We start from the raw sequence: 20,881 nt of genomic DNA, 5'->3' as shown, positions 1-20,881 counted from the left end.
TAGGTTCTGCCATTAGGTCCTAAGCCCTACTGCAAGGCAGTCTGGTTCATCTGGCATGTGCAAGCCTATGGAGAGGTAGAGAGCCCCTTCCCAAGGCTATACTAAGGCCTCAAGCCCCAATACAAGGCATTCTTCAGTGTACCTGGCCTGTGTAAGTCCAAAGGAAGACCTGAGCAGGGGGCTGTCTTTCAGAGCTCCCAGCCCATCAGCCATTATACCACCTTAGAAGAACTGAAACTTGCAGAAATCCAGAACTGGAGTTGAGGGTAGTGGCAGGAAAAACTGAAGTTTAAAGGAGGGCCCTCTCTATGCTGAGAACAGAGTCCACCTTCAAAATAAAAGTGAAAAAAAAAAAGGCTGGGAAAATGAGCCAATGTTTAAAAAAAAAACCCACCTAACCATAGAAAATAATATAGAGACAAAGAAGAGCAACATATGGACTCAGAAGGAGACAGTGAAATCAAAGTAGCCACGTGCAAAACTTCAAAGAAAAAATGGAAATTAGTCTCAGGCTCTGGAAGAGCTCAAAAAAGAATTTTAAAAATCAAATAAGAGAGGCAGGGGGAAAATCAGAAAGAGAAATAAAAGTAACACAAGAAGAAAATAACAGCTTAAAAAAAATAAATTTGCCAAATGGAAAAGAAGGTTCAAAAGGTCATGGAAGAAAATAATTTCTTAAAAATTAGAATTGGGCAAATAGAAGCTAATGACTTGAAAGGGGATAAAAAGGAATATATTTTCTTTTCAGTAATATATGGTACCTACACAAAAATTGAACATGAGCATATAAAAACTTCACAGCCAAATGCAGAAAAGCAGAAATAATAAATGCTTTCTTTTTTGATCATAATGCAATAAAAATTATAATCAACAAGAGTCTATGGAAAGGTAAATCAAAAATTAATTGGAAATGAAATATTCTAATTCTAAAAGAGGGGTGGGTCAAAGAACAAATTAAAGAAACAATCAATAGTTTCATTAAAGAGAATGACAATGAGACAACATACCAAAATTAATGTGATCTGGCCAAAGCAGCCCTTAAGGGAAATTTTATATCTCTGAATGCTTACATTAATAATTAGAGAAAAAGGAGAGTAATGAATTGGGCATGCAACTTAAAAAAAAAACTAGAAAAAGAACAAATTAAAATTCTCTAATTAAAGACTAATTTAGAAATCCTAAAAATCAAAAGAGAAATTAATAAAATTGAAGGTAAGAGAACTATCAATAAGACTAGAAGTTGGGGGGTTTTTTGGGGGGTAGCATTTTTTTATTTTTAATTTTTTTAAATTTTTTTTAAACCCTTGTACTTCGGTGTATTGCCTCATAGGTGGAAGATTGGTAAGGGTGGGCAATGGGGGTCAAGTGACTTGCCCAGGGTCACACAGCTGGGAAGTGGCTGAGGCTGGTTTTGAACCTAGGACCTCCTGTCTCTAGGCCTGACTCTCACTCCACTGAGCTACCCAGCTGCCCCCCTTTTTTATTTTTTTAATATTTTATTTTTTTAGAAAAATTTTCCATGGTTACCCGATTCTTGTTTTTACTTTCCCCTTCACCCCCCCTTCATGGGGGGGGGGTAGCATTTATAATAGAGTATTGGTTAGTTTGATTTTTAAAAGGAAAGAAAATCAAATTACCAGTATCCAAAATGAAAAGGGTGAATTCACCACTAATGAAGAAGAAATTAAAACAATAACTAGGAAATATTTCGCCCAATTATATGACAATGAATCTGACAATTTAGGTGAAATGGATTAATATTTTCAAAAATATAAATTGCCCAGATAAACAAAAGAGAAAAATAGAATAATTAAATAATCCCATCTCAGAAAAAGAAATTGAACAGGCTATCAAAGAACTCCTTAAGGAAAAATCCCCAGGGCCAGATGGATTCAAAAGTGAATTCTATCAAACATTTGAAGAACAATTAATCCCAATATCATATAAACTATTTGACAAAAAGGCAAAGAAATTATTTTTATGACAAAAATATGGTGCTGATATCTAAGCCAGGAAGAGCAAAAATAGAAAGAAAATTATGAACCAATTTCCTTAGTGAATATCATTGAAAAAGTCTTAAAATACTAGCAAGAGTCTACAGCAATATATTATAAGGATCATTCACCATGACCAGGTGGGATTTATACCAGTAATACAAGGTTGGTTTAATATTAGGAAAACTATCAGCATAAATGACCATATAAATAACCAAACTAATAGAAATCACATGATTATCTCAATAGATGCAGAAAAAACCTTCAACAAAATACAACACCTATTCCTATTTTTAAAAAACTAGAAAGCAAAGGAATAAATGGGTCATCCCCTAAAATGACAAGTAGTATCTATCTAAAACCATCAGCAAGTATCATCATCTGCAATGAGAATAAGTTAGGACCCTTCCTAATAAGACCAGGGTATCATTGTTATCACTGCTATTATTTAACATTGTACTAGAAATACTAGCTTTAACAATAAAAGAAGAAAAAGAAATTAGAAGAGTTAAAGTAGGCAATGAGGAAACTAAACTATCACTTTTTGCAAATGATATGATGGTATATATAAAGAATCCTAAGAAACCCGACTAAAAAACTATTTGAAATAATTAATAACTTTAACAAAGTTGCAGGATACAAAATAAACCCACATAAATGATCACCATTTCTACATATTTTTAACAAAGTCCAGCAGGAAGAGATAGAAAGAGAAATTGCATTTAAAATAACTCTAGACCAGTGATGGGCAAACTACAGCCTGTGGGCCAGATGTGGCCCCCTGAAATATTCTATCCAGCCCTGCAACATTATTTCTGATCTGACAAATACAATGAGTAGAATACAACACAATGAAACTTCTAAAGAGTTGTCATAGAAACAGACTGACAGATAAGCATTTTCTTTCCTTTGGTCCCCACTTTAAAAAGTTTGCCCACCGCTGCTCTAGATAATATAAAATTCTTGGAATTTGAATCTACTTTCCAAGACAAACACAGGAATTCTATGAACGTAATTGCAAAACATTTTCACATAAGTAAAGTAAGCTCTAAACAAGGAAAAACATTAATTGTTCATGGGTGGGCAGAGCTAGTCTAATAAAAAAAGACAATTCTACCTTAATTAATTTGCTTATTCAGTATCATACCAATCGAATTACCAAAAAAATATTTTATGGAATTAGAAAAAGGAAGGTGGCCTGGCAGTACCAGATCTCAAACTGTAATAGAAAACATTAATCATGAAATCAATCTTGTATTGGCTAAAAAATAGAATGGTGGATTAATAGAGCAGATTGGGGTAAATGATTTTTGCAATCTAGTGTTTGATAAGCCCAAGGATCCCAACTTTTGGGATAAGAACTCACTGTTTGACAAAAACTGCTGGGAAAAATGGAAAACACTATGGCAGAAACTATGTATAGACCAATATCTCACACAAGATAAAATCAAAATGGGTATATGATTTAGACAGAAAGAGTGATACCATAAGTAAGTTAGGGGAACATAGAATAGTTTGCCTGTCAGATCTATGGAGAAGGGAAACATTTATGGCCAAACAAGATTTAAGAGAGCATTACAAGGTGTAAAATGAATAATTTTGACTACATAGTATTAAAAAGTTTTTGCACAAACAAAACCAGTGTAACCAAGATTAGAAGGGAAACAAACTGGGAAAATGTTACAACGAATTTCTTTGATAAAGGTCTTATTTCTCAAATATATAGAGAACTAAGTCAAATTTATAAGAATGCAAGCCATTCTCCAACTGACAAATGGTCAAAGGATATGAACCAGCAGTTTTCAAATGAAGGAATAAAAGCTATCAATAATCATATGAAAAAACATTCTAAATCATTCTTTTGATTAGAGAAATGCACATTTTTAAAACTCTGAGGTACTAACTCACACCTATTAAATTGACCAATAAGACAGTAAAATAAAGTGATAAATGTTGGAGGGGATATAGCAAAATTGGAACAATAATGCATTGTTCATGGAATTGTGAACTGATCCAACTATTCTGGAGGGCAATTTGGAACTATGCCCAAGGGGCTATAAAACTGCATACTTTTTGATACAATAATACCACTACTAAAGTCTGTAAACCAAAGAGTTAAAAAAAAAGAAGGAAGGAAGGAGGAGGAGGAGGAAGAGGAGGAGGAAGAGGAGGAGGAGGAGAAAGAACCTACTTGTACAAAGGTATTTCTAGCAGCCCTTTTTTTGGTAGCAATGAATTGGAAATTGAAGGGATTTCCATCAGTTGGGAAAAGGCTGAGCAAATTGTGGCATATGATGGTGATAGAATACTATTGTGAAGTTAGAAATGATGTGTAGAATGATTTCTGAAAGAGTTAGAAAGACCTACATGAATTGATGCAGCATGAAATAAGCAGAACCAGAAAAACATTGTACACAGTTACAACAATAATGTGGGAGGATCAACTGTGAAAGACTTAACCACTATTAGCAGTATAATGATCCAGGGCAGTTCGGAAAGATTTATAAGAAAGAATGTTATCCACTTCCAGAGAAGGAACTTTTGGAGTCAGAAAGCAGATCAAAGCATACTATTTTTCACTTTATTTTGTATTTTTATTTTGGGGGTTTGATTTTATATGAGTATACTCTTACAACAATGAACAATATGGAAATAGGATTTACGTGATAATACATGAATAATTCAGATCAAATTGCTTACCAACTCTGGGAAAGGGGAAGGAATGGAGAGAGGGAGACATCATGAAATTTAAAACTTCAGAAAACTTATGTTGAAAATTGTTATTACATGTAATTGGTAAAATAAAATATCTTTAACTAAAAAAAAAAAGAAAATCATACACAATAGTCAATCCCATTATTTAATAAATATTTCTTTTACAAAAATACATAGCCATTTTAGAACTTCTCTTAGGCTTATCAGAGCTACTCTTTCATTGTTTTAGTTGAGGAAAATAACTCCTAATAGTTGGTTTAATTTTTATCTTCATTGGTGGTATGTGATTTAGTTTACTTCTCTCTTATTTTTCATTAGATTGACTAATGGTTTATCAACTTTGTTGATTTTTTCATTAAACCAACTCCTATATGTATTTGTTAATTCAATGGTTTTCTTATATTCAATTTTTTTGAATCTCACCTTTAATTTTTTAGATTTCTGATTTGCTATTTAGTTGGGGATTTTTAATTTGTTCTCTTTCTAGTTTTTTAATTGCATTCCCAATTTATTTATCTTTCCTTTTTCTATTTTACTAATATAAGCATTTAAAGATATAAATTTTTTTCTAACCACTATTGTTGCTGTCTCCCATAGATTTTGGTATATTGTCTCATTATTATCATTCTCTTTCATGAAATTATTCATTGTAAATTACATTGTTTAGTCCTCAATTAGTTTTTACTTTTTGTTCCCACTGACCCTTATGATATACAATTTTTATTATGTTATGATCTGAGAAGGTTGCATTTAATATCTCTGCTTTTCTACATTTAATGAATATTTTTGTGGTCTAATATATTGCCAATTTTTATGAAGGTACCATGTACTGTTGAAAAGAATGTGTATTCTTTTCTGTTACCATTCAGATCTTGACAGATATTTATCATATTTAACTTATCTAAGATTCTATTCATCAACGTGACTTCTTTTTTTTTTTTTGTTAAATTCATCTAGTTCTGAGATAGATTAAAGTCTCCCATTGTTATTGTTTTGTTAACTATTTCTATCTGTAATTTATTTTCACTTTTCCTTTAAAAATTTGAGTTATGACATTTTGTGCATATAGATTCAAAATGGATCATGCTTCACTATCTATTGTACTTTTTTAACATAATATAGTTTCCCTATTATCTCTTTTGATTATATCTATTTTAGCTTTGTCAGGGATCATGATTGCTACCTCTGTGTTCTTTGTATCAACTGAAGCATAGTATATTCTACTCCAGCCCTTTATTTTTTCCATTCGTCTCTCATTTTATGTATTTCTCATTCTAAAGTATTTTTCTTATAAAAAATATATCATTGGGTTTTGATTTTTGATCCATTCTTCGAAGCATTTTCTTTTTTATGGATGAATTCATCTCATACACATTCACATCATAATTACTTCTGTATTTCTCTCTATATTGTTTTTCCTCAGTTTGTCCTATTTCTTTCTTTTTGCTGTATCCCTTTTCAGACTTATCTTAATCTGGTCACTCCCTTTTCCTTTTGCCTTACCCCTCTATTTCTTGATATGTACTCTCAACTTTTCTATTCTTTAGTGAACATCAAATAATTTTGATGATTTCTGCTTTGAAGCACAGTTTGTCATTTGATACTACTAGACTTCCCTCTTTCCTACCTTTAAAAAAATATATATTATTTCCTTTGAGGTTATCTTTTATTATTCCAAACCAAGTTTGTTATTTTTTTCCTAGTTCCACAAAATAAGTTTTTGATAGTTTGTTTTAGTGGAAATGTAAATTAATATATAGTATTATATATCATTTTTGTTCTAATGGCACAATCCAATTATGAGCAAGTAATGCTTTTACATCAAATTTTATTTATATCCACTCTTATTTATATCTTTATTTCTACAAAGAATATTTTATAGCTGTGTTCATATAATACCTGTGGATATAGAAAGATTATTTTGGAAGTTGTGTGGAAAATAGTTTGGAGAGGAGAGAGTCAATAGAACTTGCCAGTTGATTTTTTTGGTGGGGATGCATAGAGAAAAACATATTGTGATAAAAGCAATTGGCATGGAAAGCAAAGTACTACTTTGACTATTAAAGCTCTGCTGTAGGAAAAATAGAGAATAAATTGAAGAATAATGGAAGAAAGGATTTTTCTTGGTTTCTTTCACAATTAATTTTAACTTATTGATATATTTTGAATGTAAATTTCAAATTGTCCAAGTAGTTCTATTTTATGATCATCAAAAATGTGATTACTATGGTTTTATTAAGGGCAATGTTTTGTTAAGACTTAATCTAGCCTTGGGTGAGGAAAGAGAGATTTAACACACAATTGAAATGGGGATCTGGCCTTTATCCAGTGATCATAACAATAATAGCTTACATTTACATAGCACTTGAAGACAAGTACATAAAAACCACATTAGGAGGTTATTATCATCTCTATTTTACAAAAAGAGAAAACTGAAAGGGAGAGGTTAAGTGATCTATGATCTCTCAGTGAGGAAATGACTCAAGTGGGATTTTTCTTTCTGACTCCAAATCCATGACTTTGCTTGCTACATTCCACCTCTGTACAATGAAATTACATAGTCTGATAATTTGGAAGATTCAAGCTTTAAAAAAAAAAAACCCAACACAAACTTTTTCCTAGCTTTGCTAATCACTCCTTGGGAAAATCATTTCCCTATTTTGGGCCTCAGTTACCTCATATGCAAAATGAGGGGGTTGAACTAGATGATTTCTTTTTCTTTTTTAAACCCTTACCTTCCATCTTAGAATCAATACAGTGTTTTGGTTCCAAGGCAGAAGAGTAGTAAGGGTTAGGCAATCGGGGTTAAGTGACTTGCCCAGGGTCACAAAGCTAGGAAGTGTCTGAGCCAGATTTGAACCTAGGATCTCTTGTCTCTAAGCCTGGCTCCCTATCTATTGGGCAACCCAGCTGCTCCTCCAGCTAGATTATTTCTGCGGACTCTTCTGGGTCTAAACCCTAAGATTCTACAAGATACTTTGCTTTGAATTATAGAGTTAATGTCAACAAGTATCTTTTCTACTTTAAACCAATGTAAATATAATACAATACCATATTGGATTTTCTCTAATAAATTAGTTTCCATCAAAGTTTAAATTTCCTCAGGATGGAAGACATCACCAATACATATTTAAATGGAAGCCTCTGATACTGATATCCCCACTACTGATTAGGATTACATACTGAACTCATTTTTTTTCTCTACCAGATGAATTTATATGTATTTTATTCCTTTTCTTAATCTTACACAACACAGAAATAAATGAAGAATTAATTCATAGTTTGTTACTAAGGGGCAGTGTAGGGAATGACAGGATTAAAAAGGTGGGGAGAAGGGACACTTCTTCACAACATGGAAAGATTTCCATTTGGGGATGGAGAAGACTACATATCGATGTCAAAAGTTAGTGAGATGAAGATTTTGAGTGGATTTTCTCAGGTAAGAAAGAAACAACCTAAAGGAGTTCAGGAGTTGAAAGTAATGTCACCTTTGTTTTAAGAAGTTTTGGGGTTTTTTACCCAAACCTGAGATTTCATTGATATAAGAGGTGAGGCACATCCCCCCACATCCCCCCACCAATCCAATTTACCACCTGCTCTGAAACTTATATATACTCTTAGAGAATTGACTGAGACCTGGAAAGGTTAAATGACTTCTCCCAGGGTAGACAGTCAGCACATCAGGGGCCTGATTTTGAAGGGAAGGAAGAGAGTAGTACACAGGCTCTATATTAAACATTTTACAAATATATAATTTGATCCTCACCACAATCCTGTAAAGTAGATGTTTTTATCCCCACTATATAGTTGAAAAAACCAAAGCCAGTTGAGGTTAAATGCCTGGCACATGCCCACACAGTTAGTGTCTGCAGTTGAACTTGAACTCCCATCTTCCTGACTCTAAGCCCAGCACTGGATCCACTGTGCCACCTAGCTGCCGTCATCTGGGCCCACATTTTCCTAACTTGGAGCCCAGCTCTCTTCTGTTAGAGGAAATTGGCTCTTGAAAAGCACAAAAAGTTGGTGGTAAATAAATACCTTTGATAGAAAAGTATCTTTTGGCAAATGGTACTCAGCCTAGACTCAGAGATAATTATGAACCCATGGCACGGTCAGTTCTGTGCCAAGTATTCTTCCAGCACCCCTTTAGAGTTCAGGGGACTTTTTCCACCAAAACTATCAGGAGCATGAATTATTTAGCCAACATAGACAAGCCATCGTACAGGGCAATTCTAGACCCTTGATTTCTGCCGTTCTTGTTCCTGATGAGGAGAGAGAAACTTTTCTTTGTTTCATCTCAGCGATGGGTCTGTTTTTCTTCACAAATCCTTTGGAGGAAGTTTGTAGCCGCCACAGATGAAGACTAGCTCACTCTCTGAAGCGTGATCTGCTTGTCTGTACAATCGTCGGCTTGCCTGTGCGACAGGAGAGAAGATAAGTTGTAGGTTACGGCAGCGCTGGGAGAGGGTGTGGGGGGTTGGGGGAAATGCTACCGCCTGTTCAATGATTAGCAGGAAATGGGCTCGCTTGCCAGAACTCGGCGTTAGATTTTGGTTCTCTCTCGGCTAATTCCCTAAAGGGTAATCCCCCCTCTCAGGACCCCTCCCCCCCGCCAAAGGAGAATATCAAAAGGATCATACTGGAGAAGCCGAATCTGAAAAGGAAAAGTGGGTTCTGGGAGTTCGGAGTTGCTCCTACCTACGGGAAAGCCGCTTGCCGATGCAAACTAGGAGCCTGGGGAAATATAGGCTGGGCTTAAGCAACCTGCTACTGGGATTTAGACAAAGAAGGTTTGAGAAGGCAGGCAGGCAGGCAGGCAGAGGAAAGAGGAGGGAATGGTTCCTAATGTCAGCCAAGGGAGGGAAAGAACAGCCGGGCTGGTTGAAAGAGATGGAAAGTGACCACTGTGTATCCTCCCGAGCGGAAGAGGCAGCTGTTTGGATCAAAATACCAACTCAGGTGGAAAAAAAGTAAGTTGGAAGCAAGCACTTCATGATTTTGACTGACTTTGAAACATGCCTTCGTTGATGCATTATCTTTTTGTAGTTCCTATTTTTACTGTAGTCATTTTAATTCTGGTCTACATGTTTAATATCTATAGTGATCAAAGCCTTCAGAGGCTAAATATAACAAACACTTTAGTTCTAGCTAAAATCTGCAATTCATTTATCAAAGGGGAAACATCTTTTCTGTTGGAAAACACGCTAACAGTATCTGGGAAATCTTGCAAGGAATACTTGCTCCAAAGTCACTACATAACAACTGCGCTTTCAAAAGAAGAGGCTGAGTTTCCTTTGGCTTATGCAATGGTCATACATAAGGATTTTGAAACCTTTGAGAGACTCTTCAGGGCGGTTTACATGCCCCAAAATGTTTACTGTGTTCACGTGGATGAGAAGGCGACAGTTGAGTTCAAAGATGCTGTGGGGAGATTGGTGAGCTGCTTCCCCAATGCTTTCCTTGCCTCCAAAATGGAGCCAGTTGTTTATGGTGGAATATCCAGGCTCCAGGCTGACCTGAACTGCATGAGAGACCTTGTAACCTCTGAGGTTCGATGGAAGTACCTCATCAACACTTGTGGGCAAGATTTCCCCCTGAGAACTAACAAGGAAATAATCCAGCATTTGAAAGGATTTAAAGGGAAAAATATCACCCCTGGGGTGCTGCCTCCTGCACATGCTGTTGAAAGGACAAAATATATCCATAGAGAGCATCTGGGACTAGAGGCATCTTATGTAATAAACACCAAAGCATTAAAAACCCCACCTCCACACAATTTGACCATTTACTTTGGTTCTGCTTATGTTGCCCTTACAAGGGAGTTTGTCAATTTTGTTCTCCAAGATCAACGGGCCATTGATTTCTTGCAGTGGTCTAAGGACACCTACAGTCCTGATGAACACTTCTGGGTGACACTCAATAGGATTCCAGGTATGTATCTATTTCATTCCTAAAATAAGGTGTGCTAAACAATTTCTTGAAGAACTGATTCCTCCCACCCCCTCAGAAATGGAAGATAAATTTCTTTCCATTTAGATTCCTAGCTAATATTTCATGAGTATAATTTGAAATGATGGGCTTTGTGCTAGATGACTGAAAAACTGCCAGTATTTTGACCTAATATGGGAAAGCAATATGCAAAGGGACCATTCCGGATTGAATTGTACCCTTACCTCAATGGAGTTCCTTGAATCAGTGTGATGATACTTTTCGTTTGAAATAGATAAGCAGGGGTCGGCGACGGATGGCTCTGGAGCCATATCTGGCTCTTTTGAGGGCCAGATATGGCTCTTTCTGCAGGAGCCATAAAGTCAATCTTTTTTTTCAGGCGCTGTTACAGAAGTGCACGCACTGTGAACACTGTACGGCTCTCAGGAAATTACATTTTAAAAAATGTGGCGTTTGTGGCTCTCATGGCCAAAAAGGTTGCCAACCTCTGAGACTTCTGGGATTTCCCACAAATCACTTTCTCCTTCACCTAACTAAGCAGATTTGTCTTTGAAGGAAGGAACTTATTTAAGACTCAGGAGATAAGAAAATAAGGAAGAATCAAAGTTGAACTATAGAACTTTGGTAATAGTAAGAAAAAATTTGCTTTCATTCAAGTCATTAGGAGGCTACAGTATTAGAAGGGAAGGAGAGGGGGAAGAAAAAATAAGTATTTATATAGTACCCAATATGTGCTAAATGCTTTTAGAAATATTATCCTTGTTTGATTCTCACAACAATACTGTGAGATAAGTGTTATTATTATTCCCATTTGACATCTGAGGAAATAAAGGCTAAGTGAAATGCTCAAGTTCACACAGCTTTGAAGTATCTGGGGCAGGACTTGAATTCAAGTCTCCCTCTTTTTTCCCTCCAAAATCCTTTCCTTCTGTCTTAGTAGCAATGCTAAGACAGAAAAGCAAGGGTTAAATGACTTGTCCAGGGTTGTACAGTTAGGAACTATCCGAAGCCATATTTGTCCCCAGGTCCTCCCAACTCCAGGCCTATTGATCAATCCACTGTGCTACCTACCTACCCTGAACTCATCTTCTTGCCTGTAGGCTCAACTCTTTATCCACAGCACAACCTGGAAAAATACATGATTGCATTTAGAGTGTGATAACAGGACCTTAAGTGTTCTGTTTGAGTGCTCTTCCTGGAAAACAAGATGTTGGATTCCAAAATCTCTCAGTTAGCTTACAGGGTGTTCTGTACTTGTTTGGTTTTTTAAATATCCTTTTGATGCATTCTTTGAACACCATAATACACCACTTCCCAAACACACTGTGCTTCTCTTAGAACAACAAATGTTAAGCAAAACCATCCCATCCAAATGGCTATGGCAGTGTAAATATGTATGTGATATTCCAAACCATTGTTGATCTGTACCTCATCTATGGAAAGAAAAGTATATTTTATCATCAGTCATCTAGAACCAGCTCGGTTATCCTACTCATTCTGAATCTAGTAGTCAACAACATTGTAGTCCATTGTAGACATGTTCCTGAGCCAACTTTTCACTTCTCAGTCATCTGTCATCACCTCCTTCTTGTTTGTTATCTCCAATTCATCCTGTATATGTTTTGTTTCACATAGTTGTTTGTTCACTGTCTCCTCCATTAGATTGTGAGCCGTTGAAAACGGGAATAGTTCTTTCTTTCTTTTTTGGTTTGTTTTGGGGTTTTGTGCCAAAATAGCACAGTTCCTGGCACATAGTAGGTGCTTAATAAATGCTTTTGTAGCTAGGTAGCTCAATGAATGGAGAGTCAGGTCTAGAGATAGGAGGTACTGGGTTCAAATGGCCTCAGATACTTCCTAGATGTATGACTATGGAATAATCACTTAACCCCAATTGTCTAGTCTTCACTGCTCTTTTGCCTGGGAACCAATAGTGTCAAATCCAAGACAGAAATTAGTTTAAAAAATAAATAGGGGGCAGCTGGGTGGCTCAGTGGATTGAGAGCCAGGCCTAGAGACAGGAGGTCCTAAGTTCAAATCGCCTCAGACACTTCTTAGCAATATGACCCTGGCCAAGTCATTGACCCCCATTGCCTAGCCCTTACCACTCTTCTGCCTTGGAGCCAATACACAGTGTTGACTCTAAGAGGGAAGGTAAGGGTTTAATAAAAACAAACAAACAAACAAACAAATGCTTATTGACTTAACTTTTTAGCTTTTTTTGTTTATGTTAAATGTTTGTAGATACTTTTGCCCAAAAGGGGGAGAGGTACCCAGCTAACAGAATTTCAATTTTATTCAAAGACATTTATTATACACCTGAATTCTGCAAGATGCTACAAAAAAACTAAGTGAAAAAAATAAACACTAGTAGCCCCCCAAGTTTTGTATATGTCCCTCCTCAAATGCAGTATCAGGTTACACACAAATTGATCTCCAACTGCAAATGTCACTGCTCTCTTACACTTGGCCAGTAGATACATGACAGCATCATACTTTAGGATTCAAGCCAGCTTAGGCACAGTTCCAAGACAGCCCTTCATTAACAAAATACCTTTAATCATATCAGTTTTTCTATTTTTAATGTCAGGCTTTATAGAGAATAATTGCTTCTGAAAACCTGGTCACTCACTGCATACTAAATGTCCATACTGGAAGACTGTTATTACCTCAAGTGGTGTTCTCCCTGTCTTTCCTCCCTCAGAAGCCAAAACAACAACAACAACAAAAAAAAACAACAAAAAACAACAACAACAACAACAACAAAAAACTGTTAGTTAATGTCAGACAGTCCACTGGCATTCCACCTCTCCCAAAACAATCGTCAGATGAATTTGATACTCCTTTCCACCTCTCTGACTACAATACAATAATTAAAAAAACAAACTTGGTATTCTATTTCCTTTAAAAGGTACAACAAGATAAAACTATAATACCCTGAAAATTCAAAAACCCCCAAAATGGATTTGGTCATCATTGAATAAAACCCTTGATTTCCTGTATCTTGTTCTCTCATTATCTGTGTACAGTCTTAAGTTGCCTTTACTAGATTGTATTCTTAAGGACTAGACTGTCTTCTCTAGTATCAGGGAACACACATTACTTGAGTGTGGGCAGAAATATAGTCTTTTCACTCCTTGTCAATGTCCAATCTAGCTTATGCTTAGGTAAAGTGAACAAGCATTTATTAAGTGCCTACTATGTGTCAGGAATTATGCTAAATGATAGAATGACTCCTTTTTATCGATTTCTTATCCCTTGGTTTGTTGCAGTTCTTCCAGAAAGATGCAGGAACTTGCTAGAGAAGGGGAGGAGGAGCCAGGGCTAGGTACCATGGCGACACACCCACTGCAACAAGGGAAGCTTGAGCAGAGCATGTACCATCTTAGTTGGCATATTTATGAGAAAGGGAGAAGACAGGGCAGCTTGCTTTACACCCTTCCTCACCAAACCCCTAAGGAATTTCACAGGGAATTATGTGGAGCTGTTTTCTAGTTCATGGATCAGAGATTCAGACTTTAATAGAATGATGGAATCTCAGAGTGAAAAGGTAGGATGGGGTCATCTAATGTAACCTAAAACTGAAACTGAATCCCTTTGATAAGCTTCCTAATAAGCAGTCATCCGATATCTGCCTGAACACCTCTAGTGAGGCAGACAGAACCCACTACTTCCCAAACAGCTTGGTTCCATCTTGGACAGCCTTAATTGGTTTTCTTTCATTAAGCCTAAAACTTGTCTCTCTATAACTTCTGCCTGTTGCTTGTAGATCTGTGCTCTGGATTCTGTGCAAAACAAATTTTAAACTTTTCCAAATGGTAGCCTATAATGACTGCTAAATTTTTATGCCACGTTCTATCCCCCAGCTCTTTTGTTTTATAAGCCAAATGGACTCATTCCCTTCAAATGAACATAATATGATAATAATTAACATATAACATATGAATAATGCTTTTAGGCTTACAGAGCATTTTATATATATTATTTATCTCATTTGATACTTAAAACCATTTTGTAAGGTGCTTGCTGTAATTACTCATTTTAACAGATGACGGAAACTGAAATTGAGAGAAGTTAAACAATTTAGGAAGGGTTAAACAAGAAGGAAGGAAGCATTTATTAAGTACTTGCTATGTTCCAGACAGCCGTTTACAAATATTATTTCGTTTGATCCTCATGACAACTCTGGAAGGTAGATTCTAGTATTCCTACTTTATAATTAAGGAAACTGAGGCAGACAGAAATTGGTGACTTGCCCAGGCTTATGTAGCTCAAAAGTGCTTGAGGTCATAGTTGAACTCAGATCTTCCTAACTCAGAGGCCACTATACCATTTAACTGTGGAGGTGCCTAGCTCATAGTTTTCAGTCCCCTTACCTTTTTATTCAATGCCCTTTCGATATATATTAGCTCAAAATTGATAAGTGGTAAAAGGATATGGATAGGTATTTTTGAAGGAAATAAACTCATGATATCTATAGCCATATGAATTTCTTTCTTAAAATGTAGTATCTCAAAATGAAAATAATATTTCTGATGTGGTCCAGCCAGGTAAGAGTATACCAGAACCATCATCTTCTTCATTATGAATCCTGTGCTTCTCTAAATTCCATTTAAAGGTTATTATATTAATAAGGTCAACAGTAGTCTACACTCCCAGCCTCCCCTTACTCATCCCTCACTTTACTACCCCTTGCCATCTGCCTTCCTACCTCACCATTTCACTAAAATAGCTCTTTCCAAGGTCACCAGTGATTGTTTTAGTTGCTAAATTCAGTGATCTTTTCTTAGTCTTCTTCTTTAACTTTTTGGAAACATTTTGCCAGATCCTTACAATCAAGAACAAAACCAAAAACCTAAAAATATTTTTGGAAGTAATTTTTAAGTCATTTGATAAAGGAGAAAGTTGGATAAAGGTGTGACTCCCTCTCAAATCTTTGAGATGTACGTTATATTGAGTTCAAACTAGGGTACAAGCTAAGTGGCCAACCTACAGGTAAGTTGCTTGAAATGGATATCAGCAGGTTAGTAAAAATTTCAATGAAATTTGGACTAAGCCAAAATACAAACTATTGAGCACACCCAAAATAAGACCTGGGTGGAGTCTAAGCATTCCTTACCCAGGGTTTAAATGTCTCCCACCTCACATTCTGGATTAAACATGTCTAGCTAGATAAAACTAGGTTCAAATAATATAATTAGCAAATAATAAATAACAAAACATTTTCCTCCCAATTTCCTCCTTCTAGATACTTTTTTCTTTTCTGACGGCAATGACAAGGCCCTTTCCTTGTTCTCCTTCAACCTGCTCCATTTTGGTTTTCTTTGTTGGTTCATTATCTTCATTCTGCCATGACAAGTGTGGATGTTGTCTGAGATTTTGTTCACAAGAGTTTTCTCTTTCTGTTCATTCCTTTAGTGATCTTATCCACTGCAATAGGTTCAGTTATCACCTATCTCCACATCTCCCAACTCCCTCTACCACCAATTATTTTAAGCTGCCTGTAGGATTTCTCTGACTGTTCCCTCCCTCTCAGCTAATCAGATGACTTTTCCCTTTGCAAACCTCCAAAAGATCAAGGATTTATTACCACATCCTATAAATTAAACTTTTTTGCAAGGGATGCCCCTAATTCCTTAACTGGTCACTACCCCAGCTTAGGCCCTCATCATCTTTTACCTGGACAATTATAACAACTTCCTAATTAGTCTCACTAGATCTAGCCTCTTCCCTTTTCACTCCACTTTTCACATAGCTCTCAAAATTATCCTTCCCAAGGCATCAGTCTGACTATGTCATCTCCTTGCTCAAAACTTCCAGTTATTCCCTATTGCTTACAAAATAAAAGAAGATTCTTTATTTAGTCTGGCACTTGGGACCCTCCAAAATCTACTTGATTCAATTAGCTTTTTCAACCAACATTTCACAGAGTTGACTCACATGAAGCTTGCAATCCATTAGAACTACCAGGTCTTTTTTCCTAGCTTTGGGTTTTTAGTAGATTAAGTTCATCATTTTGGCCTTTTTAAGATACTCTCATGTTATTTGATAAGCATGGCATTTATGCCTTTATCCAAACCATGGATAAACATGTTGAACAGCATAGGACCAAGGACAGATCCCTAGCATAGTCTCCTGGAGACTTTTTACTGAATTCACATGGCTACACTTACTCCCCTTGGGGGCCACTTATTGATATAATTGTACTCTTATCCATCCCAAATCTCTCCATCTTTTCCCCTAGGATATCATGAGAGGGATTATGAAATGCCTTTCTGACATCAAGTATCACATGTCGAAGGAAAAACCTTCTTAATCTGGTCACCCTTGATGGGGTGTTTTGATAAACTGAAAATGATGGTAGCTTGACATAATCTACTTTTGATAAACTCATGCTGGTTCTATGTAATCCCAGTTTTGCTTTCTAACTGTTCAAAGTTAGAACCCTTGAATAATATGTTCCAGAGTTGTATTAGGAATCAAAATCCAGCTCACTAACCCATAGTTGGAAGAATTCACTTTTCCCTTTTTAGAAATTAGGCCCATTATGGAAATATGTTTTGCATGATAGCACATGTATAACCTTTATCAGATTGCTTGCTGTCTCAGGGAGAGGAGAGAAGAGGGAAGGGAAGGAGAGATACTATATCAGGGAGGGAAGAAGGAAAGGAAGGAGAGAGAATTTGGATGGCAAAATGTCAGAAAACAAATGGTGAAAATTGTTTCTGTGTAATGGGAGGGGAGAGAATACAATAAAATATTACTGGAGAGTTAAAAAAAAGAAAATCAGACCCATAGCTTTTTATTCCTATTTATGTGACATCTCTTCTGTTCTCCATAATTTTTCAGAAGTCAACAACAGCAGTTCAGTAATTGCACCCACTATGTTCTTCAGGTCTCCGGCACTAATTTCCTTTTCAGAGCAATACTTTGATATGAATTTTGTGTTCCTATGTAATTTTATGTTTGCCTCATCATTTTTAGTTCCTTTTGCCATAGAAATTACCTTAATCACTTGAACCCCATTGCCTAAAAAGAAAGAAAGAAAGAAAGAAAGAAAGAAAGAAAGAAAGAAAGAAAGAAAGAAAGAAAGAAAGAAAGAAAGAAGGAAAGAAAGAAATTACCTTCATCAGGGATACCAAGGTAACTCAATGGATAGAGAGCCAGGCCTGGAGATAGGAGGTCATAGGTTCAAATTGTGGCCTCAGATACTTCCTAGCTCGGAGACTTGGGCAAGTCATTTAACTCCAAGTTTTTTTTTTGTTTGTTTGTTTTGTTTTTAGTAACCCTTACCTTTCATCTTGGAGTCAATACTGTTTATTGGCTCCAAGGCAGAAGAGTAGAAAGGGTAGGCAATGGGGGTCAAGTGACTTGCCCAGGGTCACATAGCTAGGAAGTGTCTGATGCCAGATTTGAACCTAGGACCTCCTGTCTCTCAATACACTGAGCTACCCAGCTGCTCCCAACTCCAAGTTTTTTAACCCCATTTGACCCCATTTTTAACCCTTACCACTTTTCTGCCTTGGAACCAATAATTTGTATCGATTCTAAGACAAAGTAAAGGTTATTTCATTTTATTTTATTTTATTTTATTTTTTAAACCTTTAACTTCTGTGTATTGGCTCCTTGGTGGAAGAGTGCTAAGGGTGGGCAATGGGGATCAAGTGACCTGCCCAGGGTCACACAGCTGGGAAGTGTCTGAGTTCAGATTTGAACTCCCGTCTCTAGGCCTGACTCTCAATCTACTGAGCTACCCAACTGCTCCCTAAAGGTTATTTTAGGAAAAAAAAAAAAAGAAAGAAAGAAATTCCCTTGATTTTAGAAATGACCACTTTTCCTTTCATGCCTTTTGAGATTTGATTTTGAAATTAGGATCATAGCACCTTAAAGTGGAAATAGAGTGGCAAAATTCCATGTTGGGAATGTAGATTCTTTTCCTAATGAGATTTGTTTGAACAGCTTTAAAGTTGTAAGAAGTCCAATGACTTTCATTTTAAGTAGAAGGTGTGAGTTCAGTTTCATTTCTACTAGACCTTTCCAGATATCAGAAAATCAATCATCTAATCTACCCATCTAAGTAGAAGTCCAGAAGGAAAAAAAAACAAAACAACCCAAAAAAACCAGAAGGCACATTGTTATGGAAAATGAGGGCTCTGCATTAGATGAATTCTTCAGTTCTTTCTGAAGGCTCAAAAATTCTATGATTCTTTGTTTCTGAAGCTTTGGGTTCTCACGAATGGGTTTGTATTAAATTACTGTCATTCTTCACCATTATACATTGCATTATCAGAATATCCCTTGTACTTTTAGGATGTAGCTGAGCTGTGTGTGTAAATATTCTTGCCCTAAAGGCAAAATTGTATTCTCGAACTTGCCAAAAATTTTCCCTTTCTTCTTCAACTCAACCCTAACTATTTAGCCCTAATTCCAGAAGTATTTTCAATTAAGCATTCAGCATAAATCCACAACTTTAGCTGGACCCTTAGGTGAAGTATGTATTCAGTGAGGAAATCTATCAGGTACATACATCATGAGGGAATGTAACCTAAAGAAATAGGGCATTCTTGTATCCCCCTTTAATTAGAAGCCCAGATGGAGTTACAGTACTTTGGAGAAGGCAATTTTTAAAGCCTGAATTTAGCACTAGGAAGGGCCTTCAACTTCAACTATTTTTTTTAAGGCTGTTTTTACTGCCAGCTATGTAGAAGTTCATTGTTTTTATAATCCCTCTTAGAGAATTTTGTTTCTCAATGGATTATACAGTTCTTTCAAAAGCGGTAGTTTCTGACTGCTGAATTGGGCCTCAGATAGCTTCTGTATTATATAAGCCAACTGTTCTCAACTGAAACTAAGAGCTATGGAAACAAGACTCCTATTAATACCAAAAGGACCCTTTTGTTCCCCCCAGCCTCTCAGGTTGTGAATCAGTGGGCCACCAGAACACTACATTTATACTGCCCTCCTCTTCTCAAATGGAATTTTCTGTTAGCACCTATATTTGCACAGTATACCCATTCTACTCAGTAGAAAATAAGGTCTCTGAAGACTTTGGAGTCTCCAGTGCGTAGCACATAGTAGGTATCTTTATAAGCATTTGTTAAATTGAATAAGCTAATAATATTTTATGTCCATATCACTAAAATGGACCTCTGATCTCATGACTGTGGGGACTCCCTCCTATGGCTTGATCACCACCCATCTTGTGATAATCTTGCCTGTGCCTTCCTTTAAATCCTCTTTTAGGATCTCATGTCCGGGGGGGGGGGTCCTTCCTTTCTCTCTCTTCTCATTATGTGGGTACCATAGCAGCATGAGTTCTGTCTATCTGTCATCCCTCACTCTGATAATTCTGCAAGCCCTTTCCCTTGAATCATGCATCTCTCTCATGATATTTTTTAGTAATCTCCTTAAGGTCTGTGACTGTCTTTCGTTTTGTTTGGATTTGTGTTTTCAGCACTTAAAACAGTAGCTACCACACAGTAATTGCTTAATAAATGCTTGCTGACTTGATGGGAAAGCACTTGAAAGCTTCCTAATTACTACATCCCACCATCTTTCTCCAATTTAATTCTAGGCCCAGCTAGAAGGAATTAAATTCACTTGCACTGTCTCTTCTTGATGCAATAGTCAGTGGACTGTCCATCCAATTGTATGTCATTATTTGGACAATAAGCAATCATTATATATTTTGTTTTGCCAGTGTGGATTATCTTTTGAATGATTATGAATCTCATTTAATAGACCTTAAAATATTTCAGGGTTTGTTATGTATATCAACACAAAATTCAGTTCTAACAATAACAATGACAATATATTATATTTATATGATATTTTACAACTCAAAAAGCATTGACTTTGTAACAACTATGTGTAATTACTAGGAATATTCAAGCATATTTTCCCAAAGTGGCATAATCTCAATTCCTTACACTCCTCACAAAAATTTCCTCCTCAGTTCCACTTATTGGTAGGAAAGTTCTTCTGGGCTGACACACACTTGCAGGAGTCATATCACTGGGCAGACAATAACATAATGAAATTCAATAGTGATAAAAATTGTGCCTGGGACATTTAATGCATTGTTGTGGAATTGTGAAACGATCCATTCATTCTGGAGGGCAATATGGAACTGTGCCCAAAGGACTATAAAACTTTTGGGGTTTTGGTTTTACACAGGTATTCTCTTACAACAATGACCAATATGGAAATATGTTTTGCATGATAAT

General features: G+C 36.3%; 1 protein-coding gene across 1 annotated transcript; it reads left to right on the top strand.

Moving 5' to 3' along the window:
• The first annotated feature begins 9,724 nt into the window (after positions 1–9,724).
• Positions 9,725–20,645, top strand: LOC123254659 (N-acetyllactosaminide beta-1,6-N-acetylglucosaminyl-transferase-like). The gene is made up of 2 exons (XM_044683633.1): positions 9,725–10,640; positions 20,611–20,645. Exons 1-2 carry the CDS (start codon positions 9,725–9,727, stop codon positions 20,643–20,645), a joined length of 951 nt encoding a protein of 316 aa, XP_044539568.1.
• Positions 20,646–20,881: the final 236 nt, after the last annotated feature.

The sequence above is a fragment of the Gracilinanus agilis genome, chromosome 1 (assembly GCF_016433145.1).
Source record: "Gracilinanus agilis isolate LMUSP501 chromosome 1, AgileGrace, whole genome shotgun sequence".
In the NCBI taxonomy this organism is placed as follows: domain Eukaryota; kingdom Metazoa; phylum Chordata; class Mammalia; order Didelphimorphia; family Didelphidae; genus Gracilinanus; species Gracilinanus agilis.
This window is presented reverse-complemented; position numbering and strand designations above follow the sequence as displayed.

What these genes read in the sequence shown, in the direction of transcription:
- LOC123254659 (XM_044683633.1), top strand. Translation starts at nt 9,725, where the DNA reads ATGCCTTCGTTGATGCATTATCTTTTTGTAGTTCCTATTTTTACTGTA. An exon ending in GACACTCAATAGGATTCCAG is followed by an intron (nt 10,641 to 20,610) that starts GTATGTATCTAT and finishes TTTCCTCCTCAG; the next exon opens with TTCCACTTATTGGTAGGAAA.